The sequence below is a fragment of the Nerophis lumbriciformis genome, linkage group LG09, assembly GCF_033978685.3.
Source record: "Nerophis lumbriciformis linkage group LG09, RoL_Nlum_v2.1, whole genome shotgun sequence".
NCBI lineage: Eukaryota > Metazoa > Chordata > Actinopteri > Syngnathiformes > Syngnathidae > Nerophis > Nerophis lumbriciformis.
The window spans coordinates 51901392-51922210 of NC_084556.2; the positions used below are offsets into that span (position 1 = coordinate 51901392).

General features: G+C 33.0%; 1 protein-coding gene across 3 annotated transcripts in view; it reads left to right on the top strand.

Moving 5' to 3' along the window:
- The window catches only part of LOC133607870 (low-density lipoprotein receptor-related protein 8-like), a 457948-nt gene that overhangs the window by 77228 nt on the left and 359901 nt on the right, over positions 1-20819 (top strand). For all 3 annotated transcript variants that reach the window (XM_061962897.2, XM_061962895.1, XM_061962896.1), the window contains exon 3: positions 17021-17143. In XM_061962897.2, the coding sequence (XP_061818881.1) occupies positions 17021-17143 (123 nt within the window). The remainder of the gene's footprint in view (positions 1-17020; positions 17144-20819) is intronic.

The window sequence follows — 20819 nt, forward strand, 5'->3', positions numbered from 1 at the left end:
GGGCCCCACCGGGAGCCGTAGCTGAGGCGATCCGCGAGAAGGGCCCGACGCACGTCCAGGGTCACCACTGCGCCCACCGCACCGATACCCCGCCTCGTCCGCCTTTGCCGCGGCCGGCGTCACGCGCAGCAGGTAAGCAGCTTACCTGCCCGCCACCCCCGTGGCCGGGGGCTCGTAACAGGGGTCACTCCGCGCGCTCCGCCCGCGCAGCTTACCTGCCCGCCACCCCTGTTGCCGGGGGCGCGTAACGGGGGTCACTCCGCGCGCAGTGCGCTCACGAAAGGGGTGGGGCTCACCCTGGTTGATATAGACAGCAGCTAGGACGGTGGCCATGGAAGTCGGAACCCGCTAAGGAGTGTGTAACAACCCACCTGCCGAATCAACTAGCCCTGAAAATGGATGGCGCTGGAGCGTCGGGCCCATATACCCGGCCGTCGCCGGCAGCGAGACGCGCTTGGAGGTGCGCTCAGCGCGGCTCCCATATGATTGCGCACTGGTGTGCGTCTGGGTCGTGACAGCGTGGCACGCGAATGTCTGTGCTGCATTGGATCAGTCTCTTTTCTTTAACAGGCAAAAGCTTTATAACCTCACTAATGCCTTGCATCGTCTATATTAGATATATAACAACGGGCGGGTGCGGGCGGATGGCGGGCAGATGCGGTTCTGATCAAATGTTAGATCGGGTGGATTGCGGATGGTTGACGACTTTCTGATGCGGTTGCGGATGAAATAATTGCCTATCCGCGCATCTTTAGCGTGTTGTGCAGGTGTTTGAGTTGTATTGGCGGGTTATATGAGGTGTTTGTTATGCGGGATTAATTTGTGGCATATTAAATATAAGCCTGGTTGTGTTGTGGCTAATAGAGTATATATATGTCTTGTGTTTATTTACTGTTTTAGTCATTCCCAGCTGAATATCAGGTACAACCCGCCTCTCACAGCATCTTCCCTATCTTCCCTCTAGTCCTTCACTCTCACTTTCCTCATCCACGAATCTTTCACCCTCGCTCAAATTAATGGGGAAATCGTCGCTTTCTTGGTCCGTATCGCTCTCGCTACTGGTGGCCATGATTGTAAACAATGTGCAGATGTGAGGAGCTCCACAACCTGTGACGTCACGCGCTACTCGTCTGCTACTTCCGGTACAGGCAAGGCTTTTTTTATCAGTTGCGAACTTTATCGTCGATGTTCTCTACTAAATCCTTTCAGCAAAAATATGGCAATATCGCGAAATGATCAAGTGTGACACATAGAATGGACCTGCTATCCCCGTTTAAATAAGAAAATCACATTTTAGTAGGCCTTTAAAGCTATGCAGAGCAATTAGGACGTGGCCACGGTGTCAAGCAGCTGGTGTTAAACATTTCATTCCAAAGATCAAACAGGCAGAAAAATAAGACATTGCCCGAGTGTTGGCAATCAATACTCTATCAAGCTGGAGGAGGTTTTTTTTCAAGCGGCCCGCTAGACTGACTCATTTGAAGAAACACACACGGATTTTCTCCTATTGATTAACAAAGCCATGCAATACATTTACTGTCACTTTCCTCATCTCTCCAAATTCACTTTTAGTCATTTTCCAATGACTGTTTTTTTTTGTTTTTTTTAAATCTGTACTTAACAGATGGGTTACATTTGTTATAGCAACATTGTGTTACTTCTCACTGCTAAATGTCTCCGTTTTTGTTGACATTTGGTTTTGATTGCTCTAAACCAGGGGTGCTCACACTTTTTCTGCAGGCGAGCTACTTGTCAATTGATCAAGTCGTGGGGATCTACCTCATTCATATATATCATTTATATTTACTTATTTATGAAATATATGTTTTTGTTAACAAGTTAAAGGTGTTTAAAGATAATGCAAGCATGTTTAACACATACAGTTAATATTGTTAACAAGTTAAAGGTGGTTAAAAATAATACAAGCATGTTTAACACAAATAGTTAATATTGTTAACAACTTAAAGGTGGTTAAAGATAATACAAGCATGTTTAACACATATAGTTAATATTGTTAATAAGTTAAAGGTGTTTAAAGATAATGCAAGCATGTTTAACACATATAGTTAATATTGTTAAGAAGTTAAAGGTGTTTAAAGATAATACAAGCATGTTTAACACATATAATTAATATTGTTTACAAGTTAAAGGTGTTTAAAGATAATGCAAGCATGTTTAACACATATAGTTAATATTGTTAAGAAGTTAAAGGTGTTTAAAGATAATACAAGCATGTTTAACACATATAATTAATATTGTTAATAAGTTAAAGGTGTTTAAAGATAATACAAGCATGTTTAACACATATAATTAATATTGTTTACAAGTTAAAGGTGTTTAAAGATAATACAAGCATGTTTAACACATATAGTTAATGTTGTTAATAAATTAAAGGTGTTTAATGATAATACAAGCATGTTTAACACATATAGTTAATATTGTTAAGAAGTTAAAGGTGTTTAAAGATAATACAAGCATGTTTAACACATATAATTAATATTGTTAATAAGTTAAAGGTGTTTAAAGATAATACAAGCATGTTTAACACATATAATTAATATTGTTAATAAGTTAAAGGTGTTTAATGATAATACAAGCATGTTTAACACATATAATTAATATTGTTAATAAGTTAAAGGTGTTTAATGATAATACAAGCATGTTTAACACATATAGTTAATATTGTTAAGAAGTTAAAGGTGTTTAAAGATAATACAAGCCTGTTTAACACATATAATTAATATTGTTTACAAGTTAAAGGTGTTTAAAGATAATACAAGCATGTTTAACACATATAGTTAATGTTGTTAATAAATTAAAGGTGTTTAATGATAATACAAGCATGTTTAACACATATAGTTAATATTGTTAAGAAGTTAAAGGTGTTTAAAGATAATACAAGCATGTTTAACACATATAGTTAATGTTGTTAATAAATTTAAGGTGTTTAATGATCATACAAGCATGTTTAACACATATAGTTAATATTGTTAAGAAGTTAAAGGTGTTTAAAGATAATACAAGCATGTTTAACACATATAGTTAATGTTGTTAATAAATTAAAGGTGTTTAATGATAATACAAGCATGTTTAACACATATAGTTAATATTGTTAACAAGTTAAATGTGGTTAAAGATAATACAAGCATGTTTAACACATATAGTTAATATTATTAATAAGTTAAAGGTGTTTAAAGATAATACAAGCATGTTTAACACATATAGTTAATGTTGTTAATAAATTAAAGGTGTTTAATGATAATACAAGCATGTTTAACACATATAGTTAATGTTGTTAATAAATTAAAGGTGTTTAATGATAATACAAGCATGTTTAACACATATAGTTAATATTGTTAACAACTTAAAGGTGTTTAAAGATAATACAAGCATGTTTAACACATATAGTTCATGTTGTTAATAAATTTAAGGTGTTTAATGATAATACAAGCATGTTTAACACATATAGTTAATATTGTTAAGAAGTTAAAGGTGTTTAAAGATAATACAAGCATGTTTAACACATATAATTAATATTGTTAATAAGTTAAAGGTGTTTAAAGATAATACAAGCATGTTTAACACATATAATTAATATTGTTAATAAGTTAAAGGTGTTTAAAGATAATACAAGCATGTTTAACACATATAATTAATATTGTTTACAAGTTAAAGGTGTTTAAAGATAATACAAGCATGTTTAACACATATAGTTAATGTTGTTAATAAATTAAAGGTGTTTAATGATAATACAAGCATGTTTAACACATATAGTTAATATTGTTAAGAAGTTAAAGGTGTTTAAAGATAATACAAGCATGTTTAACACATATAATTAATATTGTTAATAAGTTAAAGGTGTTTAAAGATAATACAAGCATGTTTAACACATATAATTAATATTGTTTACAAGTTAAAGGTGTTTAAAGATAATACAAGCATGTTTAACACATATAGTTAATATTGTTAAGAAGTTAAAGGTGTTTAAAGATAATACAAGCATGTTTAACACATATAATTAATATTGTTAATAAGTTAAAGGTGTTTAATGATAATACAAGCATGTTTAACACATATAGTTAATGTTGTTAATAAATTAAAGGTGTTTAATGATAATACAAGCATGTTTAACACATATAATTAATATTGTTAATAAGTTAAAGGTGTTTAATGATAATACAAGCATGTTTAACACATATAGTTAATGTTGTTAATAAATTAAAGGTGTTTAATGATAATACAAGCATGTTTAACACATATAGTTAATATTGTTAAGAAGTTAAAGGTGTTTAAAGAAAATACAAGCATGTTTAACACATATAATTAATATTGTTAATAAGTTAGAGGTGTTTAAAGATAATACAAGCATGTTTAACACATATAGTTAATATTGTTAATAAGTTAAAGGTGTTTAAAGATAATGCAAGCATGTTTAACACATATAGTTAATATTGTTAACAAGTTAAAGGTGTTTAATGATAATACAAGCATGTTTAACACATATAGTTAATATTGTTAACAAGTTAAAGGTGTTTAATGATAATACAAGCATGTTTAACACATATAGTTAATGTTGTTAATAAATTGAAGGTGTTTAATGATAATACAAGCATGTTTAACACATATAGTTAATATTGTTAAGAAGTTAAAGGTGTTTAAAGATAATACAAGCATGTTTAACACATATAGTTAATATTGTTAACAAGTTAAAGGTGTTTAATGATAATACAAGCATGTTTAACACATATAGTTAATGTTGTTAATAAATTAAAGGTGTTTAATGATAATACAAGCATGTTTAACACATATAGTTAATATTGTTAAGAAGTTAAAGGTGTTTAAAGATAATACAAGCATGTTTAACACATATAATTAATATTGTTAATAAGTTAAAGGTGTTTAATGATAATACAAGCATGTTTAACACATATAGTTAATATTGTTAAGAAGTTAAAGGTGTTTAAAGATAATACAAGCATGTTTAACACATATAATTAATATTGTTAATAAGTTAAAGGTGTTTAATGATAATACAAGCATGTTTAACACATATAGTTAATATTGTTAAGAAGTTAAAGGTGTTTAAAGATAATACAAGCATGTTTAACACATATAATTAATATTGTTTACAAGTTAAAGGTGTTTAAAGATAATACAAGCATGTTTAACACATATAGTTAATGTTGTTAATAAATTAAAGGTGTTTAATGATAATACAAGCATGTTTAACACATATAGTTAATATTGTTAAGAAGTTAAAGGTGTTTAAAGATAATACAAGCATGTTTAACACATATAGTTAATGTTGTTAATAAATTTAAGGTGTTTAATGATCATACAAGCATGTTTAACACATATAGTTAATATTGTTAAGAAGTTAAAGGTGTTTAAAGATAATACAAGCATGTTTAACACATATAGTTAATGTTGTTAATAAATTAAAGGTGTTTAATGATAATACAAGCATGTTTAACACATATAGTTAATATTGTTAACAAGTTAAATGTGGTTAAAGATAATACAAGCATGTTTAACACATATAGTTAATATTATTAATAAGTTAAAGGTGTTTAAAGATAATACAAGCATGTTTAACACATATAGTTAATGTTGTTAATAAATTAAAGGTGTTTAATGATAATACAAGCATGTTTAACACATATAATTAATATTGTTAATAAGTTAAAGGTGTTTAAAGATAATACAAGCATGTTTAACACATACAATTAATATTGTTAATAAGTTAAAGGTGTTTAATGATAATACAAGCATGTTTAACACATATAGTTAATATTGTTAAGAAGTTAAAGGTGTTTAAAGATAATACAAGCATGTTTAACACATATAATTAATATTGTTTACAAGTTAAAGGTGTTTAAAGATAATACAAGCATGTTTAACACATATAGTTAATGTTGTTAATAAATTAAAGGTGTTTAATGATAATACAAGCATGTTTAACACATATAGTTAATATTGTTAAGAAGTTAAAGGTGTTTAAAGATAATACAAGCATGTTTAACACATATAATTAATATTGTTAATAAGTTAAAGGTGTTTAATGATAATACAAGCATGTTTAACACATATAGTTAATGTTGTTAATAAATTTAAGGTGTTTAATGATAATACAAGCATGTTTAACACATATAGTTAATATTGTTAACAAGTTAAAGGTGTTTAAAGATAATACAAGCATGTTTAACACATATAGTTAATGTTGTTAATAAATTAAAGGTGTTTAATGATAATACAAGCATGTTTAACACATATAGTTAATGTTGTTAATAAATTTAAGGTGTTTAATGATAATACAAGCATGTTTAACACATATAGTTAATATTGTTAAGAAGTTAAAGGTGTTTAAAGATAATACAAGCATGTTTAACACATATAATTAATATTGTTAATAAGTTAAAGGTGTTTAATGATAATACAAGCATGTTTAACACATATAATTAATATTGTTAATAAGTTAAAGGTGTTTAATGATAATACAAGCATGTTTAACACATATAGTTAATATTGTTAACAAGTTAAAGATGTTTAATGATAATACAAGCATGTTTAACACATATAATTAATATTGTTAATAAATTAAAGGTGTTTAATGATAATACAAGCATGTTTAACACATATAGTTAATATTGTTAAGAAGTTAAAGGTGTTTAAAGATAATACAAGCATGTTTAACACATATAGTTAATATTATTAACAAGTTAAAGGTGTTTAAAGATAATACAAGCATGTTTAACACATATAGTTAATGTTGTTAATAAATTTAAGGTGTTTAATGATCATACAAGCATGTTTAACACATATAGTTAATATTGTTAACAAGTTAAAGATGTTTAATGATAATACAAGCATGTTTAACACATATAGTTAATATTGTTAACAAGTTAAAGGTGTTTAATGATAATACAAGCATGTTTAACACATATAGTTAATATTGTTAAGAAGTTAAAGGTGTTTAAAGATAATACAAGCATGTTTAACACATATAATTAATATTGTTTACAAGTTAAAGGTGTTTAAAGATAATACAAGCATGTTTAACACATATAGTTAATATTGTTAAGAAGTTAAAGGTGTTTAAAGATAATACAAGCATGTTTAACACATATAATTAATATTGTTTACAAGTTAAAGGTGTTTAAAGATAATACAAGCATGTTTAACACATATAGTTAATATTGTTAATAAATTAAAGGTGTTTAATGATAATACAAGCATGTTTAACACATATAGTTAATATTGTTAAGAAGTTAAAGGTGTTTAAAGATAATACAAGCCTGTTTAACACATATAATTAATATTGTTTACAAGTTAAATGTGTTTAAAGATAATACAAGCATGTTTAACACATATAGTTAATGTTGTTAATAAATTAAAGGTGTTTAATGATAATACAAGCATGTTTAACACATATAGTTAATATTGTTAAGAAGTTAAAGGTGTTTAAAGATAATACAAGCATGTTTAACACATATAATTAATATTGTTAATAAGTTAAAGGTGTTTAATGATAATACAAACATGTTTAACACATATAGTTAATGTTGTTAATAAATTAAAGGTGTTTAATGATAATACAAGCATGTTTAACACATATAGTTAATATTGTTAAGAAGTTAAAGGTGTTTAAAGATAATACAAGCATGTTTAACACATATAATTAATATTGTTAATAAGTTAGAGGTGTTTAAAGATAATACAAGCATGTTTAACACATATAGTTAATATTGTTAATAAGTTAAAGGTGTTTAAAGATAATGCAAGCATGTTTAACACATATAGTTAATATTGTTAACAAGTTAAAGGTGTGTAATGATAATACAAGCATGTTTAACACATATAGTTAATGTTGTTAATAAATTGAAGGTGTTTAATGATAATACAAGCATGTTTAACACATATAGTTAATATTGTTAACAAGTTAAAGGTGTTTAATGATAATACAAGCATGTTTAACACATATAGTTAATATTGTTAACAAGTTAAAGGTGTTTAATGATAATACAAGCATGTTTAACACATATAGTTAATGTTGTTAATAAATTGAAGGTGTTTAATGATAATACAAGCATGTTTAACACATATAGTTAATATTGTTAAGAAGTTAAAGGTGTTTAAAGATAATACAAGCATGTTTAACACATATAGTTAATATTATTAACAAGTTAAAGGTGTTTAAAGATAATACAAGCATGTTTAACACATATAGTTAATGTTGTTAATAAATTAAAGGTGTTTAATGATAATACAAGCATGTTTAACACATTTTAGTTAATATTGTTAAGAAGTTAAAGGTGTTTAAAGATAATACAAGCATGTTTAACACATATAATTAATATTGTTAATAAGTTAAAGGTGTTTAATGATAATACAAGCATGTTTAACACATATAGTTAATGTTGTTAATAAATTTAAGGTGTTTAATGATAATACAAGCATGTTTAACACATATAGTTAATATTTTTAACAAGTTAAAGGTGTTTAATGATAATACAAGCATGTTTAACACATATAGTTAATATTGTTAAGAAGTTAAAGGTGTTTAAAGATAATACAAGCATGTTTAACACATATAATTAATATTGTTTACAAGTTAAAGGTGTTTAAAGATAATACAAGCATGTTTAACACATATAGTTAATATTGTTAAGAAGTTAAAGGTGTTTAAAGATAATACAAGCATGTTTAACACATATAATTAATGTTGTTAATAAGTTAAAGGTGTTTAATGATAATACAAGCATGTTTAACACATATAATTAATATTGTTTACAAGTTAAAGGTGTTTAAAGATAATACAAGCATGTTTAACACATATAATTAATGTTGTTAATAAGTTAAAGGTGTTTAATGATAATACAAGCATGTTTAACACATATAGTTAATATTGTTAAGAAGTTAAAGGTGTTTAAAGATAATACAAGCATGTTTAACACATATAATTAATATTGTTAATAAGTTAAAGGTGTTTAATGATAATACAAGCATGTTTAACACATAGTTAATGTTGTTAATAAATTTAAGGTGTTTAATGATAATACAAGCATGTTTAACACATATAGTTAATATTGTTAACAAGTTAAAGATGTTTAATGATAATACAAGCATGTTTAACACATATAGTTAATATTGTTAACAAGTTAAAGGTGTTTAAAGATAATACAAGCATGTTTAACACATATTGTTAACAAGTTAAAGGTGTTTAAAGATAATACAAGCATGTTTAACACATATAGTTAACAAGTTAAAGGTGTTTAAAGATAATACAAGCATGTTTAACACATATAGATTCCTTTCTTTCATGAAGACAAGAATATAAGTTGGTGTATTACCTGATTCTGATGACTTGCATTGATTGGAATCAGACAGTGGTGCTGATAACGTCCGCATTTTCGAATTAAGGAGAAAAAAAGTCCTCCTTTCAGTCCAATACCACATGAAAGTGGTTGGTTTTTGGCATCTTATTTGTCCAGCTTCTGTACTCCTTTGTATACACTTTACAAGAAATACATTGTCGGCAAACTCCGTAGCTTGCTAGCTTGTGCACGCCAGCTTTCTGAGACTCTTATTTTGGTAGCGCAGGCAGGATGAAGCAGAGCTTTTATTGTGCAACTGTGCAGTCGGTCTTTGGAGTTTTGACGACAGGTACGGCTGTTGAAATAAAGTGTTTCTCGCCTTCCAGTCGGTAATTTTAATGAGCTGGCAGCAGCCAGCGTCATCTCAGAAGACCCTCGGGTGCCGTGAATGTCAATCAAGTGACGAAAGTGACGTCATAGTGAAGATTTATGATCGCTCATTTTTAGGACTATTTTTTTAATGCCTGGCTGGTGATCGACTGACACACCCTCCGCGATCGACCGGTAGATCGCGATCGACGTAATGAGCACCCCTGCTCTAAACTCAATATCTTAACAACAGTGGCACTGATGGTCAAAATGACTTTTTGTTTGCAAAAGACAAAGACATTTACAACGTAAAACAAAAAACGTGTTTAATTGTACAAACCCCGTTTCCATATGAGTTGGGAAATTGTGTTAGATGTAAATATAAACGGAATACAATGATTTGCAAATCCTTTTCAACCCATATTCAGTTGAATATGCTACAAAGACAACATATTTGATGTTCAAACTCATAAACTATGCCAAATGCTGGCATGTCTGCGAGATTTCGAACTCAGGAATAGATTAGGAATCCCAGAAAGGTACTGGAAGATCAAAGTTTTAGAGATTGTAATGATGCTCATATAATGCTATTTTACACGAGAGAGAAGACAATAAACATTAAAGCTGCAAGCAGCATTGGTCGGGCCCGCGTATTTGGCAGGTGCTAGTCCTAAGTGTCCCAATACTTTTGTCCAGTGTAAGTGTCCCAATACTTTTGTCCAGTGTAAGTGTCCCAATACTTTTGTCCAGTGGTAGTCCTAAGTTTCCCAATACTGTTGTCTACTTTTAGTCGTAAGTGTCCCAATACTTTTGTCAAGTTGTAGTCCCAAGCGTCCCAATACTTTTGTCCAGTTTTCGGCTTAAGTGTCCCAATACTTTTGTCCAGTGATAGTCATAAGTGTCCCAATACTTTTGTCAAGTTTTAGTCCCAAGTGTCCCAATACTTTTGTCCAGTGTAAGTGTCCCAATACTTTTGTCCAGTGGTAGTCCTAAGTTTCCCAATACTGTTGTCTACTTTTAGTCGTAAGTGTCCCAATACTTTTGTCAAGTTGTAGTCCCAAGTGTCCCAATACTTTTGTCCAGTTTTCGGCTTAAGTGTCCCAATACTTTTGTCCAGTGATAGTCGTAAGTGTCCCAATACTTTTGTCCAGTTTTCGGCTTAAGTGTCCCAATACTTTTGTCCAGTGATAGTCGTAAGTGTCCCAATACTTTTGTCAAGTTGTAGTCCCAAGTGTCCCAATACTTTTGTCCAGTGATAGTCATAAGTGTCCCAATACTTTTGTCCAGTGTAAGTGTCCCAATACTTTTGTCCAGTGTAAGTGTCCCAATACTTTTGTCCAGTGGTAGTCCTAAGTTTCCCAATACTGTTGTCTACTTTTAGTCGTAAGTGTCCCAATACTTTTGTCAAGTTGTAGTCCCAAGTGTCCCAATACTTTTGTCCAGTTTTCGGCTTAAGTGTCCCAATACTTTTGTCCAGTGATAGTCATAAGTGTCCCAATACTTTTGTCAAGTTTTAGTCCCAAGTGTCCCAATACTTTTGTCCAGTGTAAGTGTCCCAATACTTTTGTCCAGTGGTAGTCCTAAGTTTCCCAATACTGTTGTCTACTTTTAGTCGTAAGTGTCCCAATACTTTTGTCAAGTTGTAGTCCCAAGTGTCCCAATACTTTTGTCCAGTTTTCGGCTTAAGTGTCCCAATACTTTTGTCCAGTGATAGTCATAAGTGTCCCAATACTTTTGTCAAGTTTTAGTCCCAAGTGTCCCAATACTTTTGTCCAGTGTAAGTGTCCCAATACTTTTGTCCAGTGGTAGTCCTAAGTTTCCCAATACTGTTGTCTACTTTTAGTCGTAAGTGTCCCAATACTTTTGTCAAGTTGTAGTCCCAAGCGTCCCAATACTTTTGTCCAGTTTTCGGCTTAAGTGTCCCAATACTTTTGTCCAGTGATAGTCATAAGTGTCCCAATACTTTTGTCAAGTTTTAGTCCCAAGTGTCCCAATACTTTTGTCCAGTGTAAGTGTCCCAATACTTTTGTCCAGTGGTAGTCCTAAGTTTCCCAATACTGTTGTCTACTTTTAGTCGTAAGTGTCCCAATACTTTTGTCAAGTTGTAGTCCCAAGTGTCCCAATACTTTTGTCCAGTTTTCGGCTTAAGTGTCCCAATACTTTTGTCCAGTGATAGTCATAAGTGTCCCAATACTTTTGTCTAGTGTACCTACCTAGTCTGCATTGTGTGGGCACGTTGGTGCATCCTGCTTTTAAGCAGCCATCTTAAAAAAACAGCAGCGCAGCAGCATCAGTGCAGCGGTTCTTTGAAGGGTCATAAAATCAAAACCGGAGCAGGTATCAAAACTCTTTCGCCAACTTTTAATCAGAAGGGTTCAATCTCTCTCCTGTGTTAGTTTGAAGCCGAAACAACAAACGCGCTCAGAGGAGATAATGTTTGAAGAAAGGTGACCGGTTTTTACAAAAATGTTGTGTTGAAGGGGGAATAGCAAACTTCCTGTAGATTTTTGCTGGGGGTTGTCAATTTATGAAATGTAGGTCTAAGTGAGACCTACGGAGAGGATTTTGTTTCATGTCTCTCCGACCTTCCCAGTGGGAGTTACAGGCAGTTGTGTCATTTTTTTCTTCCGAGGAGCAGTTTTTTCTTTGTTTTATTAAAAAATTGCGCTAGAGCGCAATTTTTTAATTTGGGGTTAGGTTTTTTTTATTAGATCACAATTTTTGCTAGTCCTGATGTGTGCGTTCAGTTTGGTGAGTTTTGAAGCATGTTAAGGGGGTCAAAATACAGCTCAAAGAGGCAAAAGTGACTGTTTTTAGTACTTTTTTGTCTTGAAGGGGGAATTGCCAACTTCCTGTTGATTTTAGCCCAAGAATGTACTATTATGAAATGTAGGTCTAAATCAGACCTACATAGAGGTTTTTGTTTCATGTCTCTCCGACCTAGTGGGAGTTACAGGCAGTCTAGTTTTTTTTTTTCCTAGGGGGCGCTAGAACGCAATTTTGAGTTTTGTGGTTCGGTTTTTTAAAAAAAGGCAATTTTCGCAGGTCCTGATGTGTGGGTCAAATATGGTGAGTTTTGAAGCATGTTAAGTGGGTCAAATTACAGTTTAATGTGGCGGCGGAAGAATAAAGAATAATTAAAGCTGCAAGCAGCGTTGGTCGGGCCCGCGTATTTGGCAGGTGCTAGTCCTAAGTGTCCCAATACTTTTGTCTACTTGTAGTCTGAAGTGTCCCAAGACTTTTGTCTAGTGTACCTACCTTGTCTGCATTGTGTGGGCACATTGGTGCTTCCTGCTTTTAAGCAGCCATCTTAAAAAAACAGCATTGCAGCAGCATCAGCGCAGCGGGTCTTTGAAGGGTCATAAAATCAAAACCGGAGCAGTTAATTAAAAAGCGCTTCTGTTGTTGTAATCACAAGGGTTTAATCTCTCTCCTGTGTTAGTTTGAAGGCGAAACGACAAACGCGCTCAGAGGAGTTCGTTTTTGATGGAAGGTGACCGGTTTTTACAAACAAATTGTTTTGAAGGGGGAATAGCAAAATTCCTGTTGATTTTTGCTGGGGGTTGTCAATTTATGAAATGTAGGTCTAAGTGAGACCTACAGAGAGGTTTTTGTTTCATCTCTCTCCGACCTTCCCAGTGGGAGTTACAGGCAGTTTTGTCAGATTTTTCATCCGAGGAGCAGTTTTTTGTGCGTTTTATTAAAAAATTGCGCTAGAGCGCAATTTTTAAATTTGGGGTTAGGTTTTTTTATTAGATCACAATTTTTGCTAGTCCTGATGTGTGCGTTCAGTTTGGTGAGTTTTGAAGCATGTTAAGGGGGTCAAATTACAGCTCAAAGAGGCAAAAGTGACTGTTTTTAGTACTTTTTTGTCTTGAAGGGGGAATTGCCAACTTCCTGTTGATTTTAGCCCAAGAATGTACTATTATGAAATGTAGGTCTAAGTCAGACCTACATAGAGGTTTTTGTTTCATGTCTCTCCGACCTAGTGGGAGTTACAGGCAGTCTAGTTTTTTTTTTTCCTAGGGGGCGCTAGAACGCAATTTTGAGTTTTGTGGTTCGGTTTTTTAAAAAAAGGCAATTTTCGCAGGTCCTGATGTGTGGGTCAAATATGGTGAGTTTTGAAGCATGTTAAGTGGGTCAAATTACAGTTTAAAGTGGCGGCGGAAGAATAAAGAATAAAACCTTACAAATTCAATAGGTCCTTATGTCCCATTGCATAAGGACTCCCTTTGGGAGTCCTTATGCAATGGGCCATGCGGGCCCTAAAAATGCGTGCAGACTATGCCAAATGCTGGCATGTCTGCGTGATGTCGAACTCAGGAATAGATTAGAAATCCCAGAAAGGTACTGGAAGATCAAAGTTTTAGAGATTGTAATGATGCTCATATAATGCTATTTTACACGAGAGAGAAGACAATAAACATTATCATGGCAGACGTATGCATTATGTTGAACCCTAAATAGTGGCTTGTTCAAGGGCACCTTGGCAATGCTCGAGTAGTGAACTGGCACCCCTCCAACTCCCCAGCAAGCAGTTCTGAGTTTTATGTCAACAAGTTGAGTTTTTACAGACTGAACCACTGCTTCCTCCAAATAAACACTTTTATTTATTTACTTGGTTTGAAAACCACACAAACATGCACTTTTTTTTTTTAACATTCTAGCGCTGTCTCTGCCTTCAACGGTTCAGCTTTGCATTTGTTACGCTGCAGTTATTACGCCTTTTTTTGCTTTTATTCTCAGTGCACCTGAACTTTATCCCTCAGCCTGCCTCTCCCAATGAGCCCAATGTTTTCAATCTGTGCTAATTAAAAGAGAAAGTCTCTCCAAGCAGATGGCCTGGGTAATTATTGCCAAGTGAGCCTTGGCCCCCATAGACCTTGACTCAGTTCAGTAGCTGGCTGTGGTGGGTTGGATGAGGGGAAAACATGATGATGGGGGTCCATTGGAGTCCTGCAGAGATCACCTAACTGATCAACTGGAGGTTTTGTTGTGACCTTTTGTTCAACATGTTTCACTCATAAGGCTTACTGTTGATAAATTAAGAGAATATTCATATATATATATATATATATATATATCAAAACAAAACAGGCCCAAAGCTTAATACCACCACCACCATGCTTGACGGTAGGCCTAGTGTTCCTGGGATTCAAGACCTCACCTTTTCCCCTCCAAACTATATATATATATATATATATATATATATATATATATATATATATATATATATATATATATATATATATATATATATATATATATATATATTGTGTATGTATATATGTTTGTGTATATGTATGTGTATATATAGGTATATATATATATATATAATTACTACATGTTAGTTACTACTTTATATATATACTTGCAGTGTGTATATTGTACATATTACATATTGTTTTGAAGGTGTCTGTGACTACATTATATATATACTTAGTGTGTATATTGTACATATTACATATTGTTATGAAGGTGTCTGTTACTACATTATATATATACTTGCAGTGTGTATAGTGTACATATTACATATTGTTATGAAGGTGTCTGTTGCTACATTATATATATACACTTAGTGTGTATATTGTACATATTACACATTGTTATGAAGGTGTCTGTTACTACATTATATATATACTTAGTGTGTATATTGTACATATTACACATTGTTATGAAGGTGTCTGTTGCTACATTATATATATACTTAGTGTGTATATTGTACATATTACACATTGTTATGAAGGTGTCTGTTACTACATTATATATATACTTGCAGTGTGTATAGTGTACATATTACATATGGTTATGAAGGTGTCTGTTACTACATTATATATATACTTAGTGTGTGTATTGTACATATTACACATTGTTATGAAGGTGTCTGTTACTACATGATATATATACTTGCAGTGTGTATATTGTACATATTACATATTGTTTTGAAGGTGTCTGTGACTACATTATATATATACTTAGTGTGTATATTGTACATATTACATATGGTTATGAAGGTGTCTGTTACTACATTATATATATACTTGCAGTGTGTATAGTGTACATATTACATATTGTTATGAAGGTGTCTGTTGCTACATTATATATATATATATATATACTTAGTGTGTATATTGTACATATTACACATTGTTATGAAGGTGTCTGTTGCTACATTATATATATATACTTAGTGTGTATATTGTACATATTACACATTGTTATGAAGGTGTCTGTTACTACATTATATATATATATATACTTGCAGTGTGTATAGTGTACATATTACATATGGTTATGAAGGTGTCTGTTACTACATTATATGTATACTTAGTGTGTGTATTGTACATATTACATATTGTTATGAAGGTGTCTGTTACTACATTATATATATATATACTTGCAGTGTGTATATTGTACATATTACACATTGTTATGAAGGTGTCTGTTACTACATGATATATATACTTCCAGTATGTATATTGTACATATTTCATATTGTTATGAAGGTGTCTGTTACTACATTATATATATACTTAGTGTGTATATTGTACATATTGTTATGAAGGTGTATGTTACTACATTATATATATATATATACTTGCAGTGTGTATATTGTACATATTACATATTGTTATGAAGGTGTCTGTTACTACATTATATATACTTGCAGTGTGTATATTGTACATATTACATATCGTTATGAAGGTGTCTGTTACTACATTATATATATATATATATATATACTTGCAGTGTGTATATTGTACATATTACATATTGTTATGAAGGTGTCTGTTACTACATGATATATATACTTGCAGTGTGTATATTGTACATATTTCATATTGTTATGAAGGTGTCTGTTACTACATTATATATATACTTGCAGTGTGTATAGTGTACATATTACATATGGTTATGAAGGTGTCTGTTACTACATTATATATATAATTACAGTGTGTGTATATACACATATTACATATGGTTATGAAGGTGTCTGACTACATTATATATATACTTAGTGTGTATATTGTACATATTACACATTGTTATGAAGGTGTCTGTTACTACATTATATATACTTGCAGTGTGTATATTGTACATATTACATATTGTTATGAAGGTGTCTGTTACTACATTATATATATATATACTTGCAGTGTGTATATTGTACATATTACATATTGTTATGAAGGTGTCTGTTACTACATTATATATACTTGCAGTGTGTACATTGTACATACAGTATTACATATTTTTATGAAGGTGTCTGTTACTACTGCCATGAACATCCCGTTTGAAGTCTGTCCTCCGTCTCTTGTCTGTTTCACTCCGAGCAGCCAGGAAAACGTGCGGCCCCGCAGAGTTTGCCTGCCTGAACGGCCAGTGTGTCCCGGAGAGGTGGCGCTGCGATGGGGAACCAGAGTGCCCCGACGGTTCCGACGAGGCGGAGGAGACGTGCAGTAAGTGACACCACTCGGCTGCTCACATCAATCGGGGCTTTGGTAAAGTCCACTTCAGCCTCATTAAAATGTTTTGTGCGTCGCCGTAAGCCTCTTCTAAAGTCTCGATAAACCCTTCTCTGGTGCGGAAACATCGTTGTATGAACTCTTAACTATTCTTAGAGCAGAGCATTATATATTTTTAAATTCAACTCTGAAGTTATTGAAGTACCTGACAAGACTTTGGTGACTTTTTCAATGTCAGCTATTGAAATGAATTGGTGTCTGGCCCTTCAAAACAGCACAATTTAGACCTAACATGCCTTCAAAAAGGACAACTAACTTTAAGATAATTATTGTGTAAACCAGGCTTGTCAAACCGTTCATACACTGCAAAAACTAAAATCTGTTAAGATCAAAAATTACAGCGGCAAGTCCTTTATTTAATGTCAGGTTCAAACACTGATGACATTTATTAAACAAGACAAGAGGCAAAGAATTAAACAGAGACAGAATTCAATTTGGACTGTTGAGGAGAGTCGCCCGGACATTGTATCCTTCTACAATCTCCAGCATGCTCTGCCAAAATATTGTATGCCTCCTTCTTTTATTTTGGACCCTCCCCCGACCACATGGACAAAGGTTGCAAAAAGTTAACGGAAAAGGTCGGAAACAATTCACGGGAAAGGTCAGTTCAAAAAGAGTTCGTAAAATAGTTCAAAAAGAGTTCGTCTGGAAATTGGGCAGATCCTGCCATCTGTCCACTTTGAAGTCCTTGGGTTAGAACAGTGGTTCTCAAACTTTTTTTGTCATCCCCCACTTTGGACAAGGGGGAGTTTTCAAGCCCCACCTGCCCCCATCGTCCCAACAGAGCGCTAATGCCAAGCTTTAACATTTTCAAATTTATTGAACATCAAGTTGTATACATTCGAACTCAATAACATAAAATAATATTAAGTTCAATAATAAATAAAATAACTGTGCAGCTGTGCTATAACTTGCATCAAGTTCAATAATAAATAAAATAACTTCTATCAAGTTCAATAATAAATAAAACAAAAGTGTTATAACTTGCATCAAGTTCAATAATAAATCAAAAAAAGTGTTATAACTTGCATCACGTTCAATAATAAATCAAAAAAACTGTTATAACTTGCATCAAGTTCAATAATAAATCAAAAAAAGTGTTATAACTTGCATCACATTCAATAATAAATCAAAAAAAGTGTTATAACTTTCTTCAAGTTCAATAATAAATCAAATAAAAGTGTTATAACTTGCATCAAGTTCAATAATAAATCAAAAAAAGTGTTATAACTTGCATCAAGTTCAATAATAAATCAAATAACTTGCATCAAGTTCAATAATAAATCAAAAAAAGTGTTAGAACTTGCATCAAGTTCAATAATAAATAAAACAAAAGTGTTATAACTTGCATCAAGTTCAATAAAAAAAAAGTGTTATAACTTGCATCAAGTTCAATAATAAATCAAATAAAAGTGTTATAACTTGCATCAAGTTCAATAATAAATCAAATAACTTGCATCGAGTTCAATAATAAATCAAAAAAAGTGTTATAACTTGCATCAAGTTAAATAATAAATAAAACAAAAGTGTTATAACTTGCATCAAGTTCAATAATAAATCAAAAAAGTGTTATAACTTGCATCAAGTTCAATAATAAATCAAAAAAAGTGTTATAACTTGCATCAAGTTCAATAATAAATAAAACAAAAGTGTTATAACTTGCATCAAGTTCAATAATAAATAAAAAAAAAGTGTTATAACTTGCATCAAGTTCAATAATAAATCAAATAACTTGCATCAAGTTCAATAATAAATACAATAAAAGTGCCACTTTGCAATCTTTGCACAAAAAAAAGGAGGAGCTATGCATTTGGCAAGACAGGGCAAGTGACAGCACTTTCCCCCAGGAGAGCCACCTTGCTTCACTGTGAAACAGCACGGCTGTATGATCAGTTCCCATTTCCTCACACAGTGCAGAGAACAGTCGCACTTTCAGTGGTCGTGTTTTGATCAAATTTACCGCGCTCACAACATCTGTTAAAAACTCATTGAGTTCGGGGCTGAGCTGCCTTGACGCGAGTGCTTCCCGGTGAATGACACAGTGTGTGCCCGTCACATTTTTGTTTCTCTGCAGGCGCTGGCTCTGGCTCGACGACCTTTGAGGTGCGAGTCACAAATGTATATATTTGTGTAATTGTGATCCACATATTAGCCTGCTACCCATCCGCGCGAAAGTTTGTTCCGCTTAGCCCCGCCCCCATTAGTTACTGTTGCTATGTCTGTCAAACTTTCGCTCGTACCGAGAAATATAAAGCCTACAGTAAAAATAAGTACCGGTAATTTCCATTTATTTATATAGCGGATTTCACAGACAGAATCACAAAGTGATTTACAGTGTGTATAGAAAATGAAAGCATAGTAAAAACCCTTCATGTGGCTTTCCCCCTTACACAGTGGAGTTTTACGAGCCTTCTTCTTGGTAGGTTTCAAAGACAGCTTTTGTCTTCTTGCTAGGAACTCATTTCAACACAAAGTTTTTTTTTGTGATAACTTACAATTATTCTAACATTTAATGTTTTGGGATTTTTCACATTCAACAAAAAATTGTCCAGAGACAAACTAAGGTCTTTTTAAGTATTTGTTTGAGTACTCAAATAACATCAGATTACAAAGGAGAAAGGGTTTTCGCTGCTACAGAAAGGAGAAAAAGAGTGAGAGAGCGAGAGAGACAGAGAGTGAAAAAAATCCAAATCTGATATGCTTGTCCTATCCTGGGTTTGGGGAGGAGGAATGAGCAAAAAGACATCCTATCTAATTTGTGATACGAGCAAAATCAGGAATGTTTTGGCCGTTAACAACATCTATCATAAACAAAACCTTTTTGGAGAGTAACGTTTAACTGACAAGACTCTGCAGCATCGCGTGGACATCGGGGGCGGTACCTCTGGATTGGCAGACCGGGGTGGTGGTTCCTCTCTTTAAGAAGGGGAACCGGAGGGTGTGTTCTAACTATCGTGGGATCACACTCCTCAGCCTTCCCGGTAAGGTCTATTCAGGTGTACTGGAGAGGAGGCTACGCCGGATAGTCGAACCTCGGATTCAGGAGGAACAGTGTGGTTTTCGTCCTGGTCGTGGAACTGTGGACCAGCTCTATACTCTCGGCAGGGTCCTTGAGGGTGCATGGGAGTTTGCCCAACCAGTCTACATGTGTTTTGTGGACTTAGAGAAGGCATTCGACCGTGTCCCTCGGGAAGTCCTGTGGGGAGTGCTCAGAGAGTATGGGGTATCGGACTGTCTGATTTTGGCGGTCCGCTCCCTGTATGATCAGTGCCAGAGCTTGACCCGATTGCCGGTAGTAAGTCGGACACGTTTCCAGTGAGGGTTGGACTCCGCCAAGGCTGCCCTTTGTCACCGATTCTGTTCATAACTTTTATGGACAGAATTTCTAGGCGCAGTCAAGGCGTTGAGGGGATCTGGTTTGGTGGCTGCAGGATTAGGTCTCTGCTTTTTGCAGATGATGTGGTCCTGATGGCTTCATCTGGCCAGGATCTTCAGCTCTCGCTGGATCGGTTCGCAGCCGAGTGTGAAGCGACTGGGATGAGAATCAGCACCTCCAAGTCCGAGTCCATGGTTCTCGCCCGGAAAAGGGTGGAATGCCATCTTCGGGTTG